This window comes from Musca domestica, unplaced genomic scaffold (assembly GCF_030504385.1).
Source record: "Musca domestica strain aabys unplaced genomic scaffold, Musca_domestica.polishedcontigs.V.1.1 38, whole genome shotgun sequence".
Lineage (NCBI taxonomy): Eukaryota > Metazoa > Arthropoda > Insecta > Diptera > Muscidae > Musca > Musca domestica.
In genome coordinates, this window is record NW_026712324.1 from 1,944,523 (window position 1) to 1,966,388 (window position 21,866).

Sequence of the window (21,866 nt, forward strand, 5' to 3'; positions counted from 1 at the left end):
AATAAGAGCATTCGGTAGATCAAATTCCGCCAAATAAACAGAAAAAAAATCTATAAAAAAATCTATTGGTGTTAAGAATTTTTTATTGTCATCCGTTTTTTTTTTCTAGGAAATTTCTGAATTTAAAATAGTCTCTTTATGTTACTCTTAGTATGCTCATGCAAATAATTTTAATACGCACCGGCATTTATTCCGCAACTGAGCGTATGAACAATATTTAGCGTATTTCTTATACCACCCATCGCTTCATGACATTTTTAAACTCGTCTCCATATATTGCAAAATTTCTTTTTGTTTATTTGTAAACATTGTCGTCCTGCTAACATTTGTATCTCTCAGTACTTACAGTGTGAGCAGCACAATAAAAATATTGTTTATCCCTTTTCTCTTGCGTGGCTTGTCTCTTAAATAGTTTTCTCTTGATTCTCTTAAGTGTGTGTTTCTTGTTTCATTCATAAAAAGGTGTTTAAAAGTTTCAACGAATGGAAATCACTACGTTTAGGTGTCTGATTTGAGTGAGGGATATAAATTAAATTGTATGTTTCTTGGTGGTGAAAAAAAAAAATATTTTAAAGTTCTAAATTATTATTATTACTATTATTATTATCATATAATCGAATTAAAAATCTGGTTGGTTAAAATTGTCATTAACTTTCCAGTTTTTAAATTGCAACTCCAACAAAAGACTTGATCAAAGATATTTTCTAGACGTCTACTTTTCTATACACGCCTAAAAGTATGCTTGGTTTTTAGCCGTTTACCACTGCGTATAAAATAAGTAAGTCATCTAAATAAATTTGTCTTTTACTTAAAGTACACATTAAAAATGAAAGTCGAAAGTTGTGTTTTCCTAGATTACACTGTGCAACACAAACATTTATTCCAGGAGAAATTTTATGGCAGATTTCCTGAAATCCATTGATTTTAGGAATACAATGTCTTCGGCAATATTGCAGATAAAATTACGCGGAATAATTTGGTCTAGAATTTTAACCTTCGAACGAGTCAACAAAGGGGACTTTTTGGTCCTTTTTGAAAAAAAAAAATTTTGACTAAAAACTCCCGTTAACGACTAAAAGCTCCCGTAGCAAGTCAAAATATTCTATAAAATTAATTGTCATAAAATTCTACAATGGGTCCTAGGAGACTTTAAGGTTCTAAGTGTTACCTAAACGAAAGAAAATTGTCTATATTAAAACAAATTTTAGGGTTAAAGTCGTACTTCATGTGAGTTTATGCAAAAATCTCCTAAAAAACATCATTTTGAAAAGATGGGCTATATCGGTCGACGATATCGTATAGCCCCCATATAACTGTACCCCCGATATTCGGTATTTTGATAATTATTGCCACATTCTGCAACGGAATTGTCTGAAAATCCATACAAGGAGATCCTTGTGGGTACTTTATCCTTTGGAAGATAATTATCTATATAGGTCCACGATATCGTATAGCCCCCATATAACGGTGGCCCCGCGATATTCGGTATTTTGATGATCTTAGCCACATTTTTCAACGGAATTGTCTGAAATTCTACATAAGGAGTTCTTTGTGAGTACTTTACCCCCTGAAAGAGAATTGTCTACATATCGTATATCCCCCACAAACGGTACCCCCCGATATTCGGTATTTTGATAATTTTAGCCACATTTTTCAACAGAATTGTCTGAAAATTCAAACAAGGAGTTCTTTGTGAGTACTTTATCCCTTGAAAGATAATTATTTATATAGGTCCACGATATCGTATAGCTCCCATATAACGGTACCACCCGATATTCGGTATTTTGATAATTTCGCCACATTTTCCAATGGAATGATCTGAAAATCCACACAAGGAGTTCCCTCTGAGTACTTTATCCCTTGGGAGGGAATTATCTATATAGGTTCACAATATCGTATAGCCCCCATGTTACCGCCATATTCGGTATTTTAAAGATTTTAACATAATTTTGTAATGGATTTTACTTTTTTTTACATGTCCTAATTCGTTCCAAATGGTGGAGGGTATTCAAAGTTTGGCCCGGTTTTCTTTAATTTTACTTTGCCTTTTTTCGAAAGTAACATAAAATTTGGTTGTAGGAATAAGATATCAAAGGAAGAAATGTTCTAAACAAAATTTCACAATAAATCTCAGAATAAAATATATATGTAGATAGTTTTAGAGAAAATTACATTCGAAATTTGTGTCGTAAAAGTGACGTTTTTGATTCCTAATTTTACAAGTTTCTAATTTGAGTCCAAATCTCCATGAAAAAATTAGTTCTTTAAGGAAAGTGTTATAGGAAGTAATATTCTAGATCAAATTTCATTATGAGTCTTGAAGCTACTTGAATCAACATTCCCAACAAAAAAAAAAAAAAAAAAAAAAAAAAAAAAACGAAATTATTTCCAATTTTTTTGATCAATTATCATCGAGTTTTTGATCAATTTTTTCGAGTTGAAAGTAACATAAACTTTAGTTTTAGGGGAAAGGCGTCAAAATAAGAAATATTCTACACAACATTTCACTATAAATCTCAGAATAAAATATAAACCTAGGGGCAATAGTTTTACAGAAAATTAATTAAATAAGAAATATATATATATATATTTCACGTAAAAAATATTTGTTTACGTTTTGGTGTGTTAATTTGGCACTTTTGCAATCCAAGTCAAAATCTCCCATAATATTTTAGTTATTGGGGAAAGTGTTAAAGGATGAATTATTCTAAATCAAATTTCATTATGAGTTTCAGAACAAAATAAATCTATATTTTCATTATATATCAAAAAAAAAAAAAATACTTATTTAGATTTTGCAAAAAAAAAAAAAAATATTTCTCATGTTTTATATGAATATTTCTTCGGTGTTGCTTCGAATTGTTGTATGAAAGTAACATAAAACTTCATTTAAGACAAAAACTTTGAAAGGAGAAAATATTCTACATCGAATTCCACTATAAGTCTCAGAATAAACTATACATCTAGATACAATAGTTTTGAAGAAAATTACATTCGAAATTTGAGTAGTAATACTAATTTCATATGTTTCCCATTATTCTTAATTTTTTGGGAAAGTGTCAGAGAACGAATTATTTTATATCGAATATCATTATGTGTGTCTGAACAAAAGAAATCTGTATTTCCATTGTTTATCTCGAAAATACTTGAGCCAACATTCCCAAAAAAAAAAAAAACTTATACCATTGCCGGCGAAGCGCTTGCTTTGGATGATCGACACTTTGAGTGCCAACCTTGCAATCCAAAATACTTCAGACACAATAGTCCAACAGATTGGAATTCGGAGATTTTTGTGGCCATTGTGCGCTGGAAATGAAGCGAGGAACCTCATTTTGTAACCATTTGTGGGTGGCGCGTGCTGAGTGCGATGGTGCTGAGCCCTGTTGGAATGTCCAAGATCTGCGGCCAAAATGTTTGCGTGTCCAAAGCTTTAATACACCCCCTAGAATCATTTCGCGATAATATTCGGCATTTATACTGATGTCACGGTCGATTAATACGAGCGGAGAACGACCATCGGCTGTTATGGCGGCACTCACCATCACCATGGCCGGCACTTGAGTTCTGGTGGTCAACCGAAGGTGCGCATTTTCAGCTGATCTCTTTGGCAAGTAAACACGATCATTTTATTTGTTTACTAACTGCTGGACAACGAATGTTTTTTTCAACGGAGACGGAGAAAAACTAATTCGGTAGTTCACCACTTTCGGTCAAGCGAAGCTACTCTTTACCTCTTTAGAAAATAGACTCAATATTTTCTTTCTGTTGCGGTGCAAGTTCTTGCTCTTTTTGGAATTTCAATGGTTTTACCCCGTGCTCATTTTTCAGTATTTGCCAAATGGAATATTGCGATATGTTCAGCTCACGAGCCATTTTTCGGCCACTGCAACGCGGGTTTCGATCAAATCGCTTCTTTTCTTTTCAAACCATTTCTGCTGATGTTGCTGGTTTCTTCCAGCCACTTCCTTGACGTCGGGATACGCTACCAGTATCACGGTACGAGACCCTAAAGATTTATTCACATTTAATTGTTGGAGTGCTCTAACGAGAGCCACTTGTGGTTTTCCAGCCAAATACAAAGAAATAACACTATCACGCTTGAATTCCGCCACGAATAACTTTTTTTCTGGAAAATTCTCACCAAAATGCTTTTGTACGCTTGTAAACAATATAAAGAGCTGTCACTGGAATAATTTTAGCAGCTGTAGGACGAGTGGCTTAGAAATGACAGCAGTCTGTAGTTGGTTGCAGTTTTTTCATCTCACCCATATTCTTTACCCATCTCCCCATAAGAAAGTGCTTTTATTTTTTTAAATTATTTATTTAATAAAATTTACTTTATTAAGTTTAATTACTTTCTTTTATAGAAGTTCATAATTAATTTTTATTTATTTTTTGTGATAATAAAAATTCGTTGTTGTTGTTGTTGATGTTCTTGGCAAAAACAAATATGTTTCAAATACATACAATAGTTAATTTTAATATTTATTCTTGTTTTTATTTGTTAAATTTATAATATTTAATTAAGCTTAAATATTCAAATAACATAAAAAAATTCAAATATAAATCTAACAAATTGATGCAATTATTTATATTTTGATTTCAATAGTTTTTTTTTTTTATGGAAATTTGATAAATGATTTTCGTGTTACACAATTTTTTTTATAATTTTTAAATTTTAATTTTTAAATTTTTGAATCTATTTACATGTTAATATTAGAAATATAGAAGATTTCTTAACTTTTATAAAAAATAAAAAAATAATAAAAAAAAAATAATAAAATAGATTTAGGGAAAGGGAGATTTAGGAGAGATTTCTAAAAATTAATTTTAAATAATAAAATTAAAAATAAAAAAATAAATAATGATTTAGAAAGAGGAAGTCATGATTGTTGTTTTTTTTTTCATTTTAAAACACTAACACATTTTTAGAAATTCCTTTTTTGTTTTTAATTTTTCGTTGCAATCAATTGTCAAACATCACTAGTCCAAAGGTCTAGGGGCTCGCCTTCTACTCGGGCTGGCACTGGACAAGCAAATTCCTTTCCAATTTCTCATCCCAATATTCCATTCGAAATCTAACCTTTGCTAGCAAGGTAACAATTGTTTTTTTAATTTTTTGTGAATAATTTTCGTTTTTTTTTTTGGCAAATCAATTTCAAAAAATTCTCTCTGTGCAGTGTTTTGAGTGTATGTGTAGTTTTTAGAAAATTAAAAAATAGAATTATGTTTTTTTAAAAAAATAAAATAAATAAAACTTAGGCTAATATGTTGTTGGGTTTCTTATAAATGCAGACCGGAATCGAAATCAAACCCAAAAATGGGTTTCCGCGCAATGCAGAGACCCCTACAGCATTTCCTGGGATTACCACAAATTCAGGGGGCGATGGCGGGCCAAGAAATCGGAAACATGCAAGGCGGGTTTATCAACGGCAGGACATCCTAAAAACACATAAAAAATAAACATTATTTTCCCTTTACCTTTCAAAATTCTCCCACCCCTCCCCTCTCAATACTCACTGCACACGGAACAGGTCTGCTCATCGGTGCCATCACCACAACCATCACGACCGGAGCAAACAATCGCCGTCGACCTACAACGACCATTGCTACACCTGTGTGGACAATAGGCCGTGGCATCACTGTTCTTGTTCATCAAACCACCGGCTGTCAATAGCTGCAGGAAGAAATTAGGCATGGACCGGGAACCGCACAGATGTGGTGGTTCATCACTGCCATCGCGACACGAAATAATGGCATTACAATACTCATACTCTGGCAAACATTCACCGCTCTTGCAACGGAAGGTATTTGGGGGACAAGCCTCATTTGCCTTCAGGCCAACACAGCCCATTTCATCCTCTCCATGTGGACACTGCTTGCGGCCATCACAGAGGGCAGCACGCGAGATGCAACGTCCACTGTTGCCACAACGGAATGCCTGTTCGGGACAGGTTTGATTGAGGCGTGGATTAAAGCTACACTCCTCATCGGAGGCATCGTTACAATCTGAACGGCCATCGCAGACAAAGAACCATGAAATGCAAACACCACTGGAACGGCACTGAAACGGGAGAGAGTGAAACATTTGTTAAAATTTTAAGTGTTAAAATTCAGATTCAGAATATGCAGAATTCAATACTTAAAGATTAACTAGTCCCCTGTTAAGCTCTAAGTATTAGATACTTCCTAAGTATATTGCTTCCTTTAAGTGTTGGAACCTTGAAAAAGACAACTTTGGTAAGTGGCGCCCAACAAGAGAGCTACTGATTTCCCTTTAGAATGAGTTTTCCATAAAATGTTAAAAATGTTAACTATAAAAAACCCCATTTGTAATAGGCGCCCAACATGGGACTAACCTATTTTAACTATAATTTTTTTTTCAAGAGAGCAACTGGTTTCCATGGTTGGTTTTTTCTTTATAGATTAAAGGAAACCCTCCTTATAAATGGCGCCCAACGTGAGAGCACTGATTTCCCGTTTGGATTTTTTCCCTCGACCTACATTGGACCAACCTATTTTAACTATATTTTTTCAAGATAGCAATTGGTTTCCATGGATGGTATTTTTTTATAGATTAACAGGAAACTAAGTAAATTCTCCCTTTATAAATGGCGCCCAACGTGACAGCACTGATTTCCCGTTTGGAATTATTTTTCCTCGACCTTTTAACCATTACAGTACTTTTTAAAGAGATCGAAAACGAATCTTACCATGAATGGATCGAACTGATGGACCAGGGGAAAAGTCTCATTTTCGGAGAAGGATTTTTAGATTATAGCCAAGGAAGCTTTCATCATAAAGTTTGTAAAAGAACTCAAATTTTTAAAAAACTATATTCAGAATTTGATATTGAAAGATTAACCTTGGACTACAAAAAAGCCATTTGTAAAAGGCATTCAATAGGACGATATTCATTTGAAATGGCTTCTTTAAAGACCAACAGGGGACTTCGAAACCCCTCTTTCTTAGTGGCGCCCAAAAAGGAGAGCAACTGCTTCCTTTAAAGATATCTCCTTGAAAGATTAACAGGGGATTACAAATCACTGTGTACATGGCGTCTAACTTTGGAAAATTTCCTCGACCTAACTCCTCAAGAAATCGGAAACATATCTAATTATTAATACATCATTAATTTTCGGCTTCCAAGATTTTTCATCCTATTCAAAGGATAATGTTTTTATCTTATGTTGGTACCCGACGAGAGAACAACTGAAACCAAGAACAACGAGAGAACAACTGAAACCTACACCACAAGATGGTCAGGGTATTATGTCGTTGTGCATTTGTTTGTAACAGGGAAAAGAAAACGAGATAGACCCATAGTTCCTTTTGATGATCTGCATAGAATCACATTCTGAGTCGATTTATGCATGTCCATCCGTCTGTCTGTCTGTCCATGTATTTTTGTAAACAAAGTATAGGTCGCATTTATTGTACGATCCAGATGAAATTTTGCCGAAACCATTTGTTTGACACAAGGTCGAATCCCATTGAAATTGGAGATAATCACTCAAATTTTAGATATAGCTCCCATATATATCTTCGTCCGATTTGCCTTTTATTGTGCACCAAACCTGTAATATCAGCCCGAATAGTATGGAACTTTGCACATACAACCAAATTAGGCCTGAAAATAAGTTTGTCAAATTTGATCGAAATCGGTTCAGATATAGCTATAGCTCCCATATACATTGTTCATCCGATTTGTTATTTTTGTCCTCCGCAGCCGTAATATGCACTCTGTAACAACGATATTTGGGGAAATATATTAAATACAGCTCGATCCAGATTTGGTTATAGCTCCCATATAAAACTTGGCCCGATTTACCTTTTATTGTGCACCAAACGTCTATTTGTTGCCCAAATGGCATGGAATTTGGCACTTACGATCGAATTGAGTCTAGAAGCCAAAAAGTATGCCAAATTTGGTGAAAATTGGTTCAGATATAGCTTATATATTCTTCATCCGATTTGTTATTTTTGCCTTCCACAGTCCTAATATGCAATCTGTAACAACGAGATTCGGGAAAGATATCATATACAGCTCAGAAATACCTCTGCCAAATTTTATGGAGATCGGTTCAGATTTGGATATACCTCCCATATATATCTTTATCCGATTTGAAGTTAATTGTGCACCAAATGGTTAATACAAGCCCGTATTGAAAAGACACAAATGCCTCGGCATATTTAGTAGAAATCGATTCAGAGGAGGATATTCCTCTCAGTTCCTATGGACTTTAAATTAGAATTTTATGTGAAGCTCTACTAAATACGCAAAGTGGTGTAGGGTATCATAAAGTCGACCCCGCCCGACATTAAGACTTTCGGTACTGGTTTTAAATGATGACCAACAAGAGAGCATACTGTGTTCCTCAGCCTAGTTTTGTGTCCAAACGTATTGCGAATACAGGTCATTTTGAGTTCTGCAATCTGTCTACATACTTTTGCCATTTGTACCGAGAAATCGGAATCGTGTGACTATACATGTTTACAGGTTGTGAATTTTTTATTCGAAAGTGGCGCCCAACGCAAGAACAACCTTTGCACTTGCAACTCTTGCTTGATCGTATTTACTTTAAAGTGGCGCCCAATCAGAAAATTTTTGTTTCCGCAAAAATTATCATTTTAACGTTGGCGCCCAAACCTGTCTGGCAACTATTTTTCGATTCATCGGAGTTTTCAATTACGTAAACATGTGCCTTTTGTAGTTGGTGCCCAAGTTGACGACTAACAAACAAAGTTGTTTAGAGAATACATAATTGTACTAATCGTTGGCCTCGTTATAAACTTCCTAACATTCTTCCTAATCAATTCCTGGTTCAAATTCAAATGGAGATTCTTATCCTTATATATTTGGTTAGTAGTGAATTTTTTTACAAGATAAAAAATGGCGCCCAATTAGATCACCTCTGGACCCCAAAAAGTAATATATGTAACGATGCAAGACTGGCGACCGAGCAATGAATCTCAAATGTTATTGTACATCAGAGCAAATATTAAATTAACCAATGGGAAACTGTATCCCCATTGTCGTCCTAAAAGAGAAACGTCTAAGGATTATTTTTATCAAATTAGGGAAATATTAGAAGGAAAACATTTATTAAATGATGCTCATATATGGCGCCCAAGTAGAGGATCACTGAACACAAACTTCCGGTGTACTTTGAAATTTGCTTCCCAAATGAGGGATAGTTAAAATTGCTTTCAATAGACAAATTTCCCCCACAAAATGTCTAATAAGAGAGGAAGATTTAAATGAAATAAGACCTTCTTCATTTGGCGCCCAAACAGAGAACAAAAAATTAGGATTTATTGAAAGATGCTTCCTAGAAAAGAGGTAGTTAAAAATGTTTGGGGAAATGTCTAAACAGAGAGGGTTTTCTCAAAATCGCCCATGCCAAAGAGAGAACCATGAGGTTCGGCAAAGTCTTTAACGGCTGAACTTAGTTCAAAGATACCGAAAAATGGCGCCTAATTAGAACAAGTCTGAATTCCAAAAATTCATCTATGCTATGATATTTAAATCATAGTTAGGCTGGCGCCCAAGCAATTCATCCAAGGCCTTAAGTTATACCATTGTTCCTCAATTCAAATATTAGATTAGCAAGTGGGAATCCGAACCCAAAATCCTCAAAAAGGAAATCAAATGGGGTATATTATTAAATGATGATCATAAATGGCGCCCAAGTGGGGGGTCACTGAACAAAAACTTTCTTTGGACTTCAATATTTGCTTCCCAAATAAGAGATAGCTGAGATTCAACGGACAATTTTCTCCCAAACACTTGTCTAGAATAAAATAAAGCCTCCTTGATTTGGAGCCCATACAGACACCAACAAATGGGGATTTATTAGAAGATGTCTGCAGATGGCGCCCAAGTGAAGGATCACTGAACATAGCCTTCTCTTGGACTTTCAAAGTGTCTGGAACTAACTAGCTTCCTAGACGAGATATAGTTTAAAATGCTTTCAACAAACAAATTTCCCTAAAAATTCCTGTCAAGGAGATGTTCTCCAAATCATTTTCCCCATACTCACCTGGAATGTTCCGGGACTGCAACCGGTTTTTTGGGCACCGCATTGTTCGGCCATATTGGAGTGGGAATAGATATTGGCAGCACAGTCACAGACACCATTGGCATTGCAGACGGTATTGGGATCGGCCAGTTGGCATTGTTTGTCGTTGGAGCAGCCCAGGCCCAAGGAGACAGCCTCCAAACTCAATTCAACACGTTTGCGGATTTCTGAGGGGAAACATTTGATTAAAGAGAAAAATCTGATTTGGAATGTATGTGGAACTTACCTGTTGTACTGGGTTTCCTGTTGAATGCAGCCGCCTCCGACACGGTCACCTCAAGATGCTGGGGTTCAGGTGTTACTATCTCCTCACTTGCAGACATTAAAGGCTTTAGAGTGGTAGCCACGGGGGCAGCTGGTTCCATGAGCGTTACACGGCTGGCCAAATTCAACATGGTTTGAGTGGTCAGTTCAGCAATGCCCGCAGCAGTTGTGGCCTCAGCCTGTTCATGTTCCGATTCGGGACTGTAGAGGTCATTATTGCTTAGGGTTGTGGTCTCCACAACCAAATTATCAGCTTCCAATTCATGTTGGATAATCATATCATCACCGGACATATCAAATGGTATCTCATGCGGAGATAATGTATGGGCGGTTTCAGATTCAGTGTGCTGTGGTTGTTGGTGTGGTTTGTGTTCGAAAGTGGCGCCATCATCACCGGAAGACTCCTTGTCATCACCGGAAGCTTCCTGTTCATCGTGTTGGGCCGGAGGATGTGAGGGGAGTTCTTGCTTGTCTTGAGACTCTTGATGGGTGGTTTCTTGCTGTTGCAGTTCCTGCATATCGGGATAGAAAGTAATCAATTTATCCTGGGGATCAATCAAGGCCTCGGTGGCTTCTTGTGAGACGACCTTTTCTTCGGAAATATTTGAATCTTCGGCCACCAAATCGGGTACTTCTTCTTCGGCTTCTTGTTGTGGGGGAGCAGGATTGTGGCTCAATTCTTCTTGCGAATATTGGGGAGGCTGCACGGTGATTTCTTCCTTCATTAGCTCATTTAAAATATCCATAATTGAGGCATTCTGGGCCACATCCTCGTCTTCGGGTTCTTCCAACATTGTGGCTGAGATTTCTTGACTCTCAGATTGACTTGCCAGACCACCGGGAATTTCATAGGTACTTTCTTGGCTCTGTTGGGGTTCAACGGAAACAGGTTCTTGGATTTGATGATGGAAATCGTCCTCATTTTCTGCGAGCTCGTCGTATTGTGTCTGGGGTTTCAGCGACATTTGGAAGTAGTTCTGTTCCTGGGAGGCTGCTTCTTGGTGATTGATTTGATTTTCTTCAAGCTCGGATGAGTGTTGGTCATCTTCCGAGGGGCTGGTAGTCGGTTGAGATTCTTGTTGATCTTCGGAATCATCGGTTGGGTGTCCTGTGGTGTGGGCAAACGATTCTGATTCTTCGTCTTCTGGATTTTGGGAAATTTCATTGTTTTCAGGATTTTCCAGATCTTGCTCCTGTTGATCCTCAATGGCTTCCGTGATGGCCTCAAAATCTTCCAAAGGCAGCATAACATCTTGAGCATCAGGATGATGAATGGCCGTGGATTCAATGTGGGATTCGGCTTGATGTTGATCCTCAGCTTTGAGGGTTTCTTCCTGTTGCGTTTTGTCGGAGAGTTCGTTTTGGTGTTGAGCTTCCTCATTTGTTGCCAGATCCTTGATGTCTTCTTGATTGACATGGTTTGTCGAATCTTCGAGACCTTCAATGGTGACGTCAGAATCTTGATGTTCTTCGGCATTACTTGAGTGTCCTTCAGTCTGCTCAATTTCCGAATTCAATGGGCTGTGGGTATTGAATTCTTCCTCACCTCTTTGAATATCATTTTCATGAGTTTCGGAAGCGTCCTGCTTGTCCTCGGTTTCAATGGGTTGTTGTTCGGATTCATTTTGTTCTTCGGCTTCATCAAATTTAGTTTCTTGACTTCCAACTTCATTTTGGCTGTAGTTTTCTTCGGCCTTTTCTTCCGAGGCAAGGATTGGATCCTGGGCAATTTCCTTGGGATTCTCAACTTCATCGCTGGCAGTTTCGGAATGCTCATCTTCAGATGCTGGCAATTCATCGTGAGCGATCTGGGCTACCCCGGATTCAATGTGTGGGATTTCATGGTAACCAGGTTGAGTCAATTCTTCCAATTCTTGTACATGAGGTTCGGAATCATGTCCAGATTCAGGTCCCTCTTCAGCAATTGTGGGTTGCTGGGAATCAATTTGTTCAGATTCTGCATCAGTCTCGTGGTATTCTTCGTGATTTTCGGGGACTTGGGTTTCTTCGTGAATGACAACCGAATCTACAGGGGCAATATGTTCTTCCTGATATTCGGGAACCTGGACATCTTCTTGAATCACTGCCGAGTCGACAGCATTGATTTGTTCAGCTTGACTTTCTGGAACCTGAACTTCTTCATGAATAACTTCTGAGCCGACTTCTTCACCTTGATTTTCTGTCACCTGGATTTCATCGTTAGCCACTTGAGGGTCGAGGGATTCGATGTTATCTTCTTGATGTTCTGGGGCCTGTGATTCTTCTTGAACCGGTGCGGGGGATTCCATGTGTTCTGGATTTTCTGAAACATCATGTTCTTCCTGATTCATTGCCGAGTTTTGATCCTTAAATTGTTCACCCTGATTTTCAGCTACTGGGTTTTCTTCGTGCACCATTTCCGAGTCGACAGAAGCGATTTCTTCTCCTAGATTCTCGGGGACCTGGGTTTCTTCGTGAATCACTACCGAGTCCGCAGCGTGGATTTGTTCTTCCTGATTTTCGGGGACCTGGGTTTCTTCGTGAATCACTACCGAGTCAGCAGAGTCGTTGTGTTCTCCCTGATGTTCGGGAACCTGGGTTTCTTCATGAACGACCACAGAGTCAGAGGATTCGATATGTTCTCCTGCTTTTTCGGGAACTTGTGTTTCTTCCTGATTGGTCATGGAATCGACATGTTCTTCTTCAACATGTTCTTCTTGTTTTTCTGGGACCTCGGTTTCGTCCTGCATGACAACTGGGGAGTCAGGGGTTTCCATTTCGGCTTCATTTGTTTGCTGCGCAAATTCGTCGGCGTTAGTTTCATGGGTTTCTTCTTCTTCGTGGCTAAGGATGTGCTCTTCGTTATTGCTGGGGTGACCTTGAACCTCTCCGTCTTCTTCGTGATTCAAGGACTCTTCTTGATCATTAGTTTCATGGAGAACATGCTCTTCATTATTCAGCTGCTGGATTTCTGCTTCCTCATTGGCTTCTTCGTTCTTTTCCTCATGTGTGCTTTCAGATCCTTCCAGTGTCTGTTCCTCAGCGGCTGCTGGGAGAAGTTCTCCTTCATTTTCTGCCACGTTGGAAGATTGTTGAGCGGCTTCCTCATTTATGCCATGAGTTTGTTCTTCATGGTGGACCTGATCGAATTGAATACCCTGGGGTACATGTTCTTCCTCAACTTCATCAGCTAAGATAGGATGGGATTGGTCCTCCGGGGCTTGTTCTTCGTCCTTCAACGATTCCTCGGTTTCATATGCTTCTTCCTGGTGAGCGGAGGAGTGTTCTTCCTGTGCGGCTTCCTCTTCATGCTGCTGCACATCCAAGGTATCTTCTTGGTCCTCTTCAATTTCACTGGGGCTCAGGGTGGCAATGTCATTTTCGGTGGCAAATTGGATCATTTCGTCATGGTGGACTTGGGAGGTTTCCTGTCCAGCCATTGATTGTCCATCTTCGTTCTTCTGAGGCTCTTCTTGACTCTCCTGATTCTCTTGGACAGCATGTTGTTCTTCCACAGTTCCCATTGTTTCCTGATTAACTCCGTGATCAGAGGTTTCTTCATGCACCTCTTCCATGGCTTCCTCGTGAAGATTTTCATTGTCAATTGGCTCCACATGTTCTTTTTCTCCTTCTGTTTGCTCAGCTTCCAGCGCATTTTCATCCGATGCTTGACTTATAACATTTTCATTAATTTGCTCCATAACCTCGGGTTGAGATTCGGTCAAGATTGGAACATGATGAGCATCATCAACACTCTCGTCATTTTCTTGGGGCATTTCTACGGGGATCTCCTCAACAGCTTGATGTTCTGCCTCACCTTCTTCTTTTCCATCCTCTTCGACTTTGTCTTCGCTGTGTTCTTGTGGTTCGACGGCATTACTGTCCGCTATTTGGCCCGCAGTCTGGTGGTCTTCAGCAATTTCTTGGTTTTCTTTTTCCTTTTCATTTTCTTCTGCATTACCAGGCATTAGATGAGAGTTCTCTTCTTCCGCTGCCTCTACGCTATCTTGGTGGGGTTCTTCGCCAGCGACATCTGTGTGTGCCATAATAGCTTCATCAATTTCTTGCTCTGCTTGAGGCTGTTGTTGTTGTTGTTGCTGAGTGGTTGCCTCAATTTCATTGTTGGCACTTTCGTTTTCATTAGCCTCCGCATCATTGGCAGCGGGAACAAGTTCATCATGTTGTTGTTGCTCTTGTGGTTGTTGGTAGTTCACATAGTTGGTTTCTTCCCCTTCTCCTTCGTGTGGCTCATCCAAAGACACTTCAGTGGTGGGATGGATAAAAGATTCCTGATAATTGTCACCTGGCTGGGCTTCCTGCACAATGTGTTCTTCTTCAGCTGGTTGCTCCTCATCATGCAATATCTGGACCACATGTTGTTCCTGCTGTTGGTGGCCTTGTTCGGCTTCTGCCTTTTGTTGATCTTCCATTTCTTCCTGGGCTGCGGCTTCATAATCAAAGTTCATGGTGTTGTCCACCACATCGGAGTACTCCTCAGCATGATGTTCCTCTTCCTCTTGATGCACCAACGGCTTCGTTGATTCCTCCAAGGCTGCTTGTTCCAAAGGCTTTGATTCCTCAGCTTTATCTTCCTCTACCTTATGATCCACAACTTGTTCTTGATGTTCCTCAGCATACTCATAATCCGGTTTGTAGGGGTAATCATCTGTTACCAAGGGAGTATCTTGGGTAGCCTCTTCCTCCTCCACCACCTGATGATGTTCATCAATCATAGTATGTCCGGCATCGGCTGGTGTCAATGGACTCTGCTGAGTTGTGGGAATTTCAATGGTCTCGGTGGGCTTGAAGGCTTCCTTATCATCATCCAATTCCTGTTCCTCCACCGACACATTATTCTCTTCCTCATCTTCGGCGGCAGCAGGTTCAACAATCTGGGGATCAGCCAAAATTTGTGGTTGGACACTGGGAGCTTCCGTCTCAACTTTGGGTGCAGATGTAGAGGTACTTGTGGTGGTGGTGGTAGTTGTAGAGGTACTGGCTGGTGCTGCTGCTGCGGGAGCTTCTTCGGCTGCTGGTTCAACACAATTGCCGGCCTTCAGTTTAGCTGGAGCGGTACACTGACAACGTCCAAACAAATTCGGTATCAAAAAGTCGCAATGGGTTTTCGAACTGAACATCTGGCAGTGGGCGTGACTGTAACAAACGGAACCGGGTGGGGCAGCTGGAAGAGAGACAGAAAAGAAAATACAATTAAAACGTAAGACGTGATACGCTTTATAAGGTGTGATGCTAACTTAGATTTTGAAGGGCGAGAGAGAGAGGAAAGTTGAAAATAAGAGAGTAAAGAGAGAGAGAGAGAGGGAGAGAAGAAATTCTGACATTTTATGAGAAGACATTCAGCTCTTCTAGGGAGAAGATCTTCAGCTCTTCTAAGGAGAAGATCTTCAGCTCTTCTAAGGAGAAGATCTTCAGCTCTTCTAGGGGAAGATCTTCAGCTCCTCTAATGAGAAGATCTTCAGCTCTTCTAAGGAGAAGATCTTCAGCTCTTCTAAGGAGAAGATCTTCAGCTCTTCCAAGGAGAAGATCTTCAGTTCTTCCAAGGAGAAGATCTTCAGCTCTTCCAAAGAGAAGATCTTCAGCTCTTCCAAGGAGAAGATCTTCAGCTCTTCTAAGGAGAAGATCTTCAGCTCTTCTAAGGAGAAGATCTTAAGCTCTTCTAAGGAGAAGATCTTCAGCTCTTCTAAGGAGAAGATCTTCAGCTCTTCTAAGGAGAAGATCTTCAGCTCTTCTAAGGAGAAGACCTTCAGCTCTTCTAAGGAGAAGACCTTCAGCTCTTCTAAGGAGAAGATCTTCAGCTCTTCTAAGGAGAAGATCTTAAGCTCTTCTAAGGAGAAGATCTTCAGCTCTTCTAAGGAGAAGATCTTCAGCTCTTCTAAGGAGAAGATCTTCAGCTCTTCTAAGGAGAAGATCTTCAGCTCTTCCAAGGAGAAGATCTTCTCTAAGGAGAAGATATTCAGTTCTTCTAAGGAGAAAATCTTCAGCTCTTCTAAGGGGAAGATCTTCAGCTCCTCTAAGGAGAAGATCTTCATCTTTTCAAAGGAAAAAACCTTCAGCTCTTTAAAGGAGAAGACCTTCATCTTTTCAAAGGAGAAAACCCTCAGCTCTTCTATGGAGAAGACCTTCAGCTCTTCTAAGGAGAAGATGTCCAGCTCTTCTCAGGAGAAGATCTCCAGCTCTTCTCAGGAGAAGTTCTCCAGCTCTTCTCAGGAGAAGTTCTCCAGCTCTTCTCAGGAGAAGATCTCCAGCTCTTCTCAGGAGAAGATCTCCAGCTCTTCTCAGGAGAAGATCTCCAGCTCCTCTCAGGAGAAGATCTCAGGCTCTTCTCAGGAGAAGATTTCCAGCTCTTCTATGGAGAAGACCTTCAGATCTTTTAATGAGAACAGCCACTGTTAATGCATTAACAGCCTCTGTTAATATATTAACATCCTATGTCAATGCATTAGCAGCCTCTGTTAATGTAATAACTGCCACTGTTAATGTATGAAGAGCCTCTGTTAACACATTAACAACATCTGCTAATGTATTAACATTATATTTTAAGGTATTAACAGTCTCAATTATGTTAACATAATAACAGAGGCTGTTCAGCCACTGTTAATATATTTACATCCCCTGTTAACATATTTACAGCCATTGTTAACATCTCAACAGCCACTGTTAATATATTTACATCGCCTGTTAACATCCACTGTTAAAATTAACAGCCACTGTTAACATTGCCAGCCACTGTTAACATATCAACAGCCACTGTTAACATATTAACAGCCACTGTTAACATGTTAACAGCCACTGTTAAAATATTAACAACCACTGTTAACATATTAACAGCCACTGTTAACATATTAACAGACACTGTTAACATATTAACAACCACTGTTAGCATATTAACAGTCACTGTTAACATATTAATAGCCACTGTTAACATATTAACAGCCACTGTTAACATATAAACAGACATTGTTAACATATTAACAGACACTGTTAACATATTAACAGACACTGTTAACATATTAACAGCCACTGTTAACATATTAACAACCACTGTTAACATATTAACAGCCACTGTTAACATAATAACAGCCACTGTTAACATATTAACGGACACGGTTAACATAATAACAGACATTGTTAACATATTAACAGCCACTGTTAACATATTAACAGACACTGTTAACATATTAACAGCCACTGTTAACATATTAACAGACACTGTTAACATATTAACAGCCACTGTTAACATATTAACAGACACTGTTAACATATTAACAGCCACTGTTAACATATTAACAGACACTGTTAACATATTAACAGACACTGTTAACATATTAACAGCCACTGTTAACATATTAACAGACACTGTTAACATATTAACAGCCACTGTTAACATAGTAACAGCCACTGTTAACATATTAACAGCCGCTGTCAATATATTAGCAGCCATTGTTAATATATTAACAGCCACTGTTAACATATTAACAGCCACTGTTAATGTATTAACAGCCGCTGTAAATGTATTAACAGCCAATGTTAATATATTTACATTCACTGTTAACATATTTACAGCCACTGTTAATATTAACAACCACTTTTAACATATTAACATCCACTGTTAACATTACCAGCCACTGTTAACATATTAACAGCCACTGTTATCATATTAATAGCCACTGTTAACATATTACCGGACTCTGTTAACATATTAACAGTCTGGGTTCACATATTAACGGACTCTGTTAACATGTAACATCTACTCTTAACATATAAAAGCATCTTTTAATAATTTTACTGCCTCTGTTATTATATCACCCTATCTGGTCCATTTCCAGCCTTGAAATATTTCAATTAAATTTGTGAATTTTCAGCATTTCATAGCTTAAAGATGCTCAAAATATCTCTTTAGCATGTTGTAAATAATTTCCAATTTTTCCCATATCCACACCTGTTTTTTTATAGAAATACAAACACACACACACACTCGCACAAAAGAAAAGAAAAATGCAATACACAGCATTTTTTTTTCTTTTTGTGTTGCAACTATTGTTGTTGTTGTTGCTGCCGTTGTTGGGGGTTTTCGCCTTAACCAGCAAACCTGGGATGACACACTTTTTTGCGCTCAACACATGCATCTCAAAACTGCCAAGACAGCATAACAACAACATGGCAAGCTCCAGAAGAGAAAAGGGTGTTGCACATTCCATGGAAACCATAAGGCAGGTTTCTATATGTAGAGAGCCAGTCAGAGGCTGCTTCATCAATAACATGATCGGTCATGATACACTACTGCCTTACCAATACCACAAAGCAGCGAGCTGGTGTGGCAAGTTGCAACCATGCCACCATACACCACCACCAACAACTGCACCAAGCAGCATCTGGGAAGCCAGGCAGCCAGCCAGCTAGTAGCTACAGCACTGCCAACTTGCCACTCAACCTGTTTGCATTGGGGATTTTTCCAACACATTGTCAGTTTGCCTGGCCTGACATTAGGAAATTCTCCGACCGTTTGGCATGCCATGATGGCATTGTCGTGGCAGTTCTTCTTCTTCTTCTTCTTCATCGTCGTGGCCATAGTTCCCGTTGCATTTTCATGCATAGCTTTTCCCAACTTCTACAAATAGCATAGGAACCGACAGACATGCATGCGGACATGTCCCAAACCACCAGACGCCAATATCTACCGTTTTACAGACGTTTTAGCTGATGCGAAGCTGCAGCCTCATCGTGGCCACAGCATCCAATGCATTCATTGTCTGTCTAATCACGTTGATGAGATGAGAGTTGTGGTGGTGCTGCTGCTGCTGCATCGTCATCATAGCCAACCATGCTCACATGCCATGGCAAGCATCGAACGAACCAACATGGCTAAGAAGGAAGTCATTGGCTTTCTTTCATCCGCTAACTTTGTGGCCTGCTCAGACAGTGAAGTGCCGTTTCTCAAAGCGGCAGACGGCACATATGTACGTGTGTACGTGCTGCACATTTGTAGATTCTTGCAACGTTTCTCAATTTCTTTATTTAAGCAGCCAAAACAGTCATTGCCACATCCCCATCCCCCCCTCTCTGGTAGAGACAAGTGCTCACGTGCACAAATGGACATAGCCTTTTGAAACCAGTTTGGCATCCTTCCCCTCCAGCCTCTTCTGCCATTTTTTGCATGCTCCTTATCACTGTCACATGCAATTGAATTCGTTAAATGCCTTGGCCAGGACAAAACAAATGGAACAAATTTAACTAAACACATATCATCGGGCTGCCCAGAATCGGAATTGATATTGACAACAGACATGGCTGCTGCAGCATCATTGGCAATGGCATTCGGATGCAGAAAAAACTACCTAAATTTACGCATTTTTCTCAGCGAGGTTTTTGTTTTGTGCAGCTCTTTGCTTCTCTTTCGATTTTTCTTCGTCATCGCCTTAAAAGAGTAACATATTTCTGGTATAAAAACTAGTTTCCTTTTATGGCGCTAAATTGACTGACTTACTGATTGATTGATCTTGTTTGTCGTTGCCATTGAACCACTGACAAAATGGCCTCTCCATCGTCCCCCCATCTCTCTTTAAGTTATTGGAACTGGGTATTTTGTATATGGAAAATCATCAATCACATGATGACATCATACAATGGAATTAACCTAGATTTGGATTGCAAATTTTCTCTCACTCATGTGACAAAAACGGGGAGGGGGGACTTGAATTTAAAAAAAAGAAGTGGCAAGAGAAAAAAAGTTGTTTAAATCCAATACAAAGGCTATGAATGAAATGACAGAGCCTGGAAATGTGTTAACATAATCAAAATGTGGTTCAACAGAAGCCGAAAATGTCTAACAGAGGTTTTACATGCTTGATATACAGATAACATAGGCTTTAAATGCTTTACAGAGTTGGATAATTTCTAAACAAATCCTGCAAATATCTTAACAGAGCGTGTAAATATGTTAACATAGTAAGAAAGTGGCTTAACAGTAGCTGTAACTGTCTAGCACGGGGTATTACATTCTCAACAGAATCAAATCATAGGTAACATATACGGCAAATGTTTAACAGTGTTAAACAATTTCTAATCTGTAAATTCTTAACAGAGTCTGAAATTTTTTAACTGTGTAAAAAACTGCAGAAATGTAGCCTTAAATGATTTTTTCTTTCTCCACGGAGCCTCTAGATATCATAACAGAGGCTGTAAATGCTTAACAGAGTTCAATAACGCATAACCAGAAGTTTTAAGTGCCTAACAGAATCAGTAGATAAACAACAGATAGTGTAAATGCCTTAACAGAGCTGGAAATTTTTTAAACAGAATTTTTAAATGTTTAACAGAGTCTGTAAATGTCTTAAGAGAGTTAAAAAACACTGAAAAATAGTCTTTAGTGCCTAACAGAGTTTTTTTATCACTTCACGGAGGCTGCAAATGTCATAACAGAGTCAGTAAATGCTTAACAGTGTAGGAGAATACATAAGTGTTGAAAAATGTTTAAACACAATCTGTAAATTCTTAATAAAGTCTGAAATTTTTTAACTAAGTAAAAAAATGCAGAAATGTAGCCTTAAATGTCTAACATCGATTTTTTCTTTCTCCACGGAGCTTCTAGATATCATAACAGAGACTGTAAATGCTTAACAGAGTTCAAAAACGCATAACCAGAAGTTTTAAGTGCTTAACAAAATCAGTAGATATACAACAGATAGCGTAAATGCTTAACAGAGCTGGAAAATTTTTAACAGAATTTTAAAATTTTTAGCAGATTCTGTAAATGTCTTAAGAGAGTTAAAAAATACTGAATAATAGTCTTTAGTGCCTAACAGAGTTTTTTTATTACTTCACGGAGGCTGTAAATGTCATAACAGAGTCAGTAAATGCTTAACAGTGTTGGAGAATACATAAGTGTTGAAAAATTTCTAAACACAATCTGTAAATTCTTAACAAAGTCTGAAATTTTTTAACTAAGTAAAAAAATGCAGAAAATGTCTAACATCGATTTTTTCTTTCTCCACGGAGCCTCTAGATATCATAACAGAGACTGTAAATGCTCAACAGAGTTCAATAACGCATAACCAGAAGTTTTAAATGCTAAACAGAATCAGTAGATATACGACAGATAGTGTAAATGCCTTAGCAGAGCTGGAAAATTTTTAAACAGAATTTTAAAATTTTAACAGAGTCTGAAGGTGTCTAAACAGAGTTAAAAAATACTGAAAAGTGTGCCTAACAGAGTTTTTCTATCCCTTCACGGAGACTGCAAATGTCATAACAGAGTCTGTAAATGCTTAACAGAGCTAGAAAATACTTGAGCAGAAGTTTTAAATGTCTAAAAGGGTTTTGAATAACTTAACAGGTGTTGGATGCATTGGCGGATAATTTAAAACGCATTTAGAGAATCAATGATAATGTTGATGGATAACATAGGACGGTCAGGATAAAAAATGTTAAAAACTATCTCTGTTAATATATTAACAGCATATGTTAATATATTAACAGCCTCTGTTAATATATTAAGATCCTCTGTTAATACATTAACTGCTT

The 21,866-nt window shown here is 38.3% G+C and overlaps 1 protein-coding gene across 1 annotated transcript in view; it reads right to left on the reverse strand.

Annotated features, from left to right (window-relative positions):
• Window positions 1–4,602: 4,602 nt before the first annotated feature.
• LOC101897345 (trichohyalin) overlaps window positions 4,603–21,866 on the reverse strand; it is a 98,833-nt gene continuing 81,569 nt past the window's right edge. Inside the window, exons 5-8 of the mRNA XM_005183102.4 lie at window positions 10,309–15,507; window positions 10,044–10,249; window positions 5,521–6,064; window positions 4,603–5,442 (exon numbers count right to left, since the gene is read on the reverse strand). Of these exons, the coding sequence (XP_005183159.2) occupies window positions 5,366–5,442; window positions 5,521–6,064; window positions 10,044–10,249; window positions 10,309–15,507 (6,026 nt within the window). The 3' untranslated portion in view covers window positions 4,603–5,365. The remainder of the gene's footprint in view (window positions 5,443–5,520; window positions 6,065–10,043; window positions 10,250–10,308; window positions 15,508–21,866) is intronic.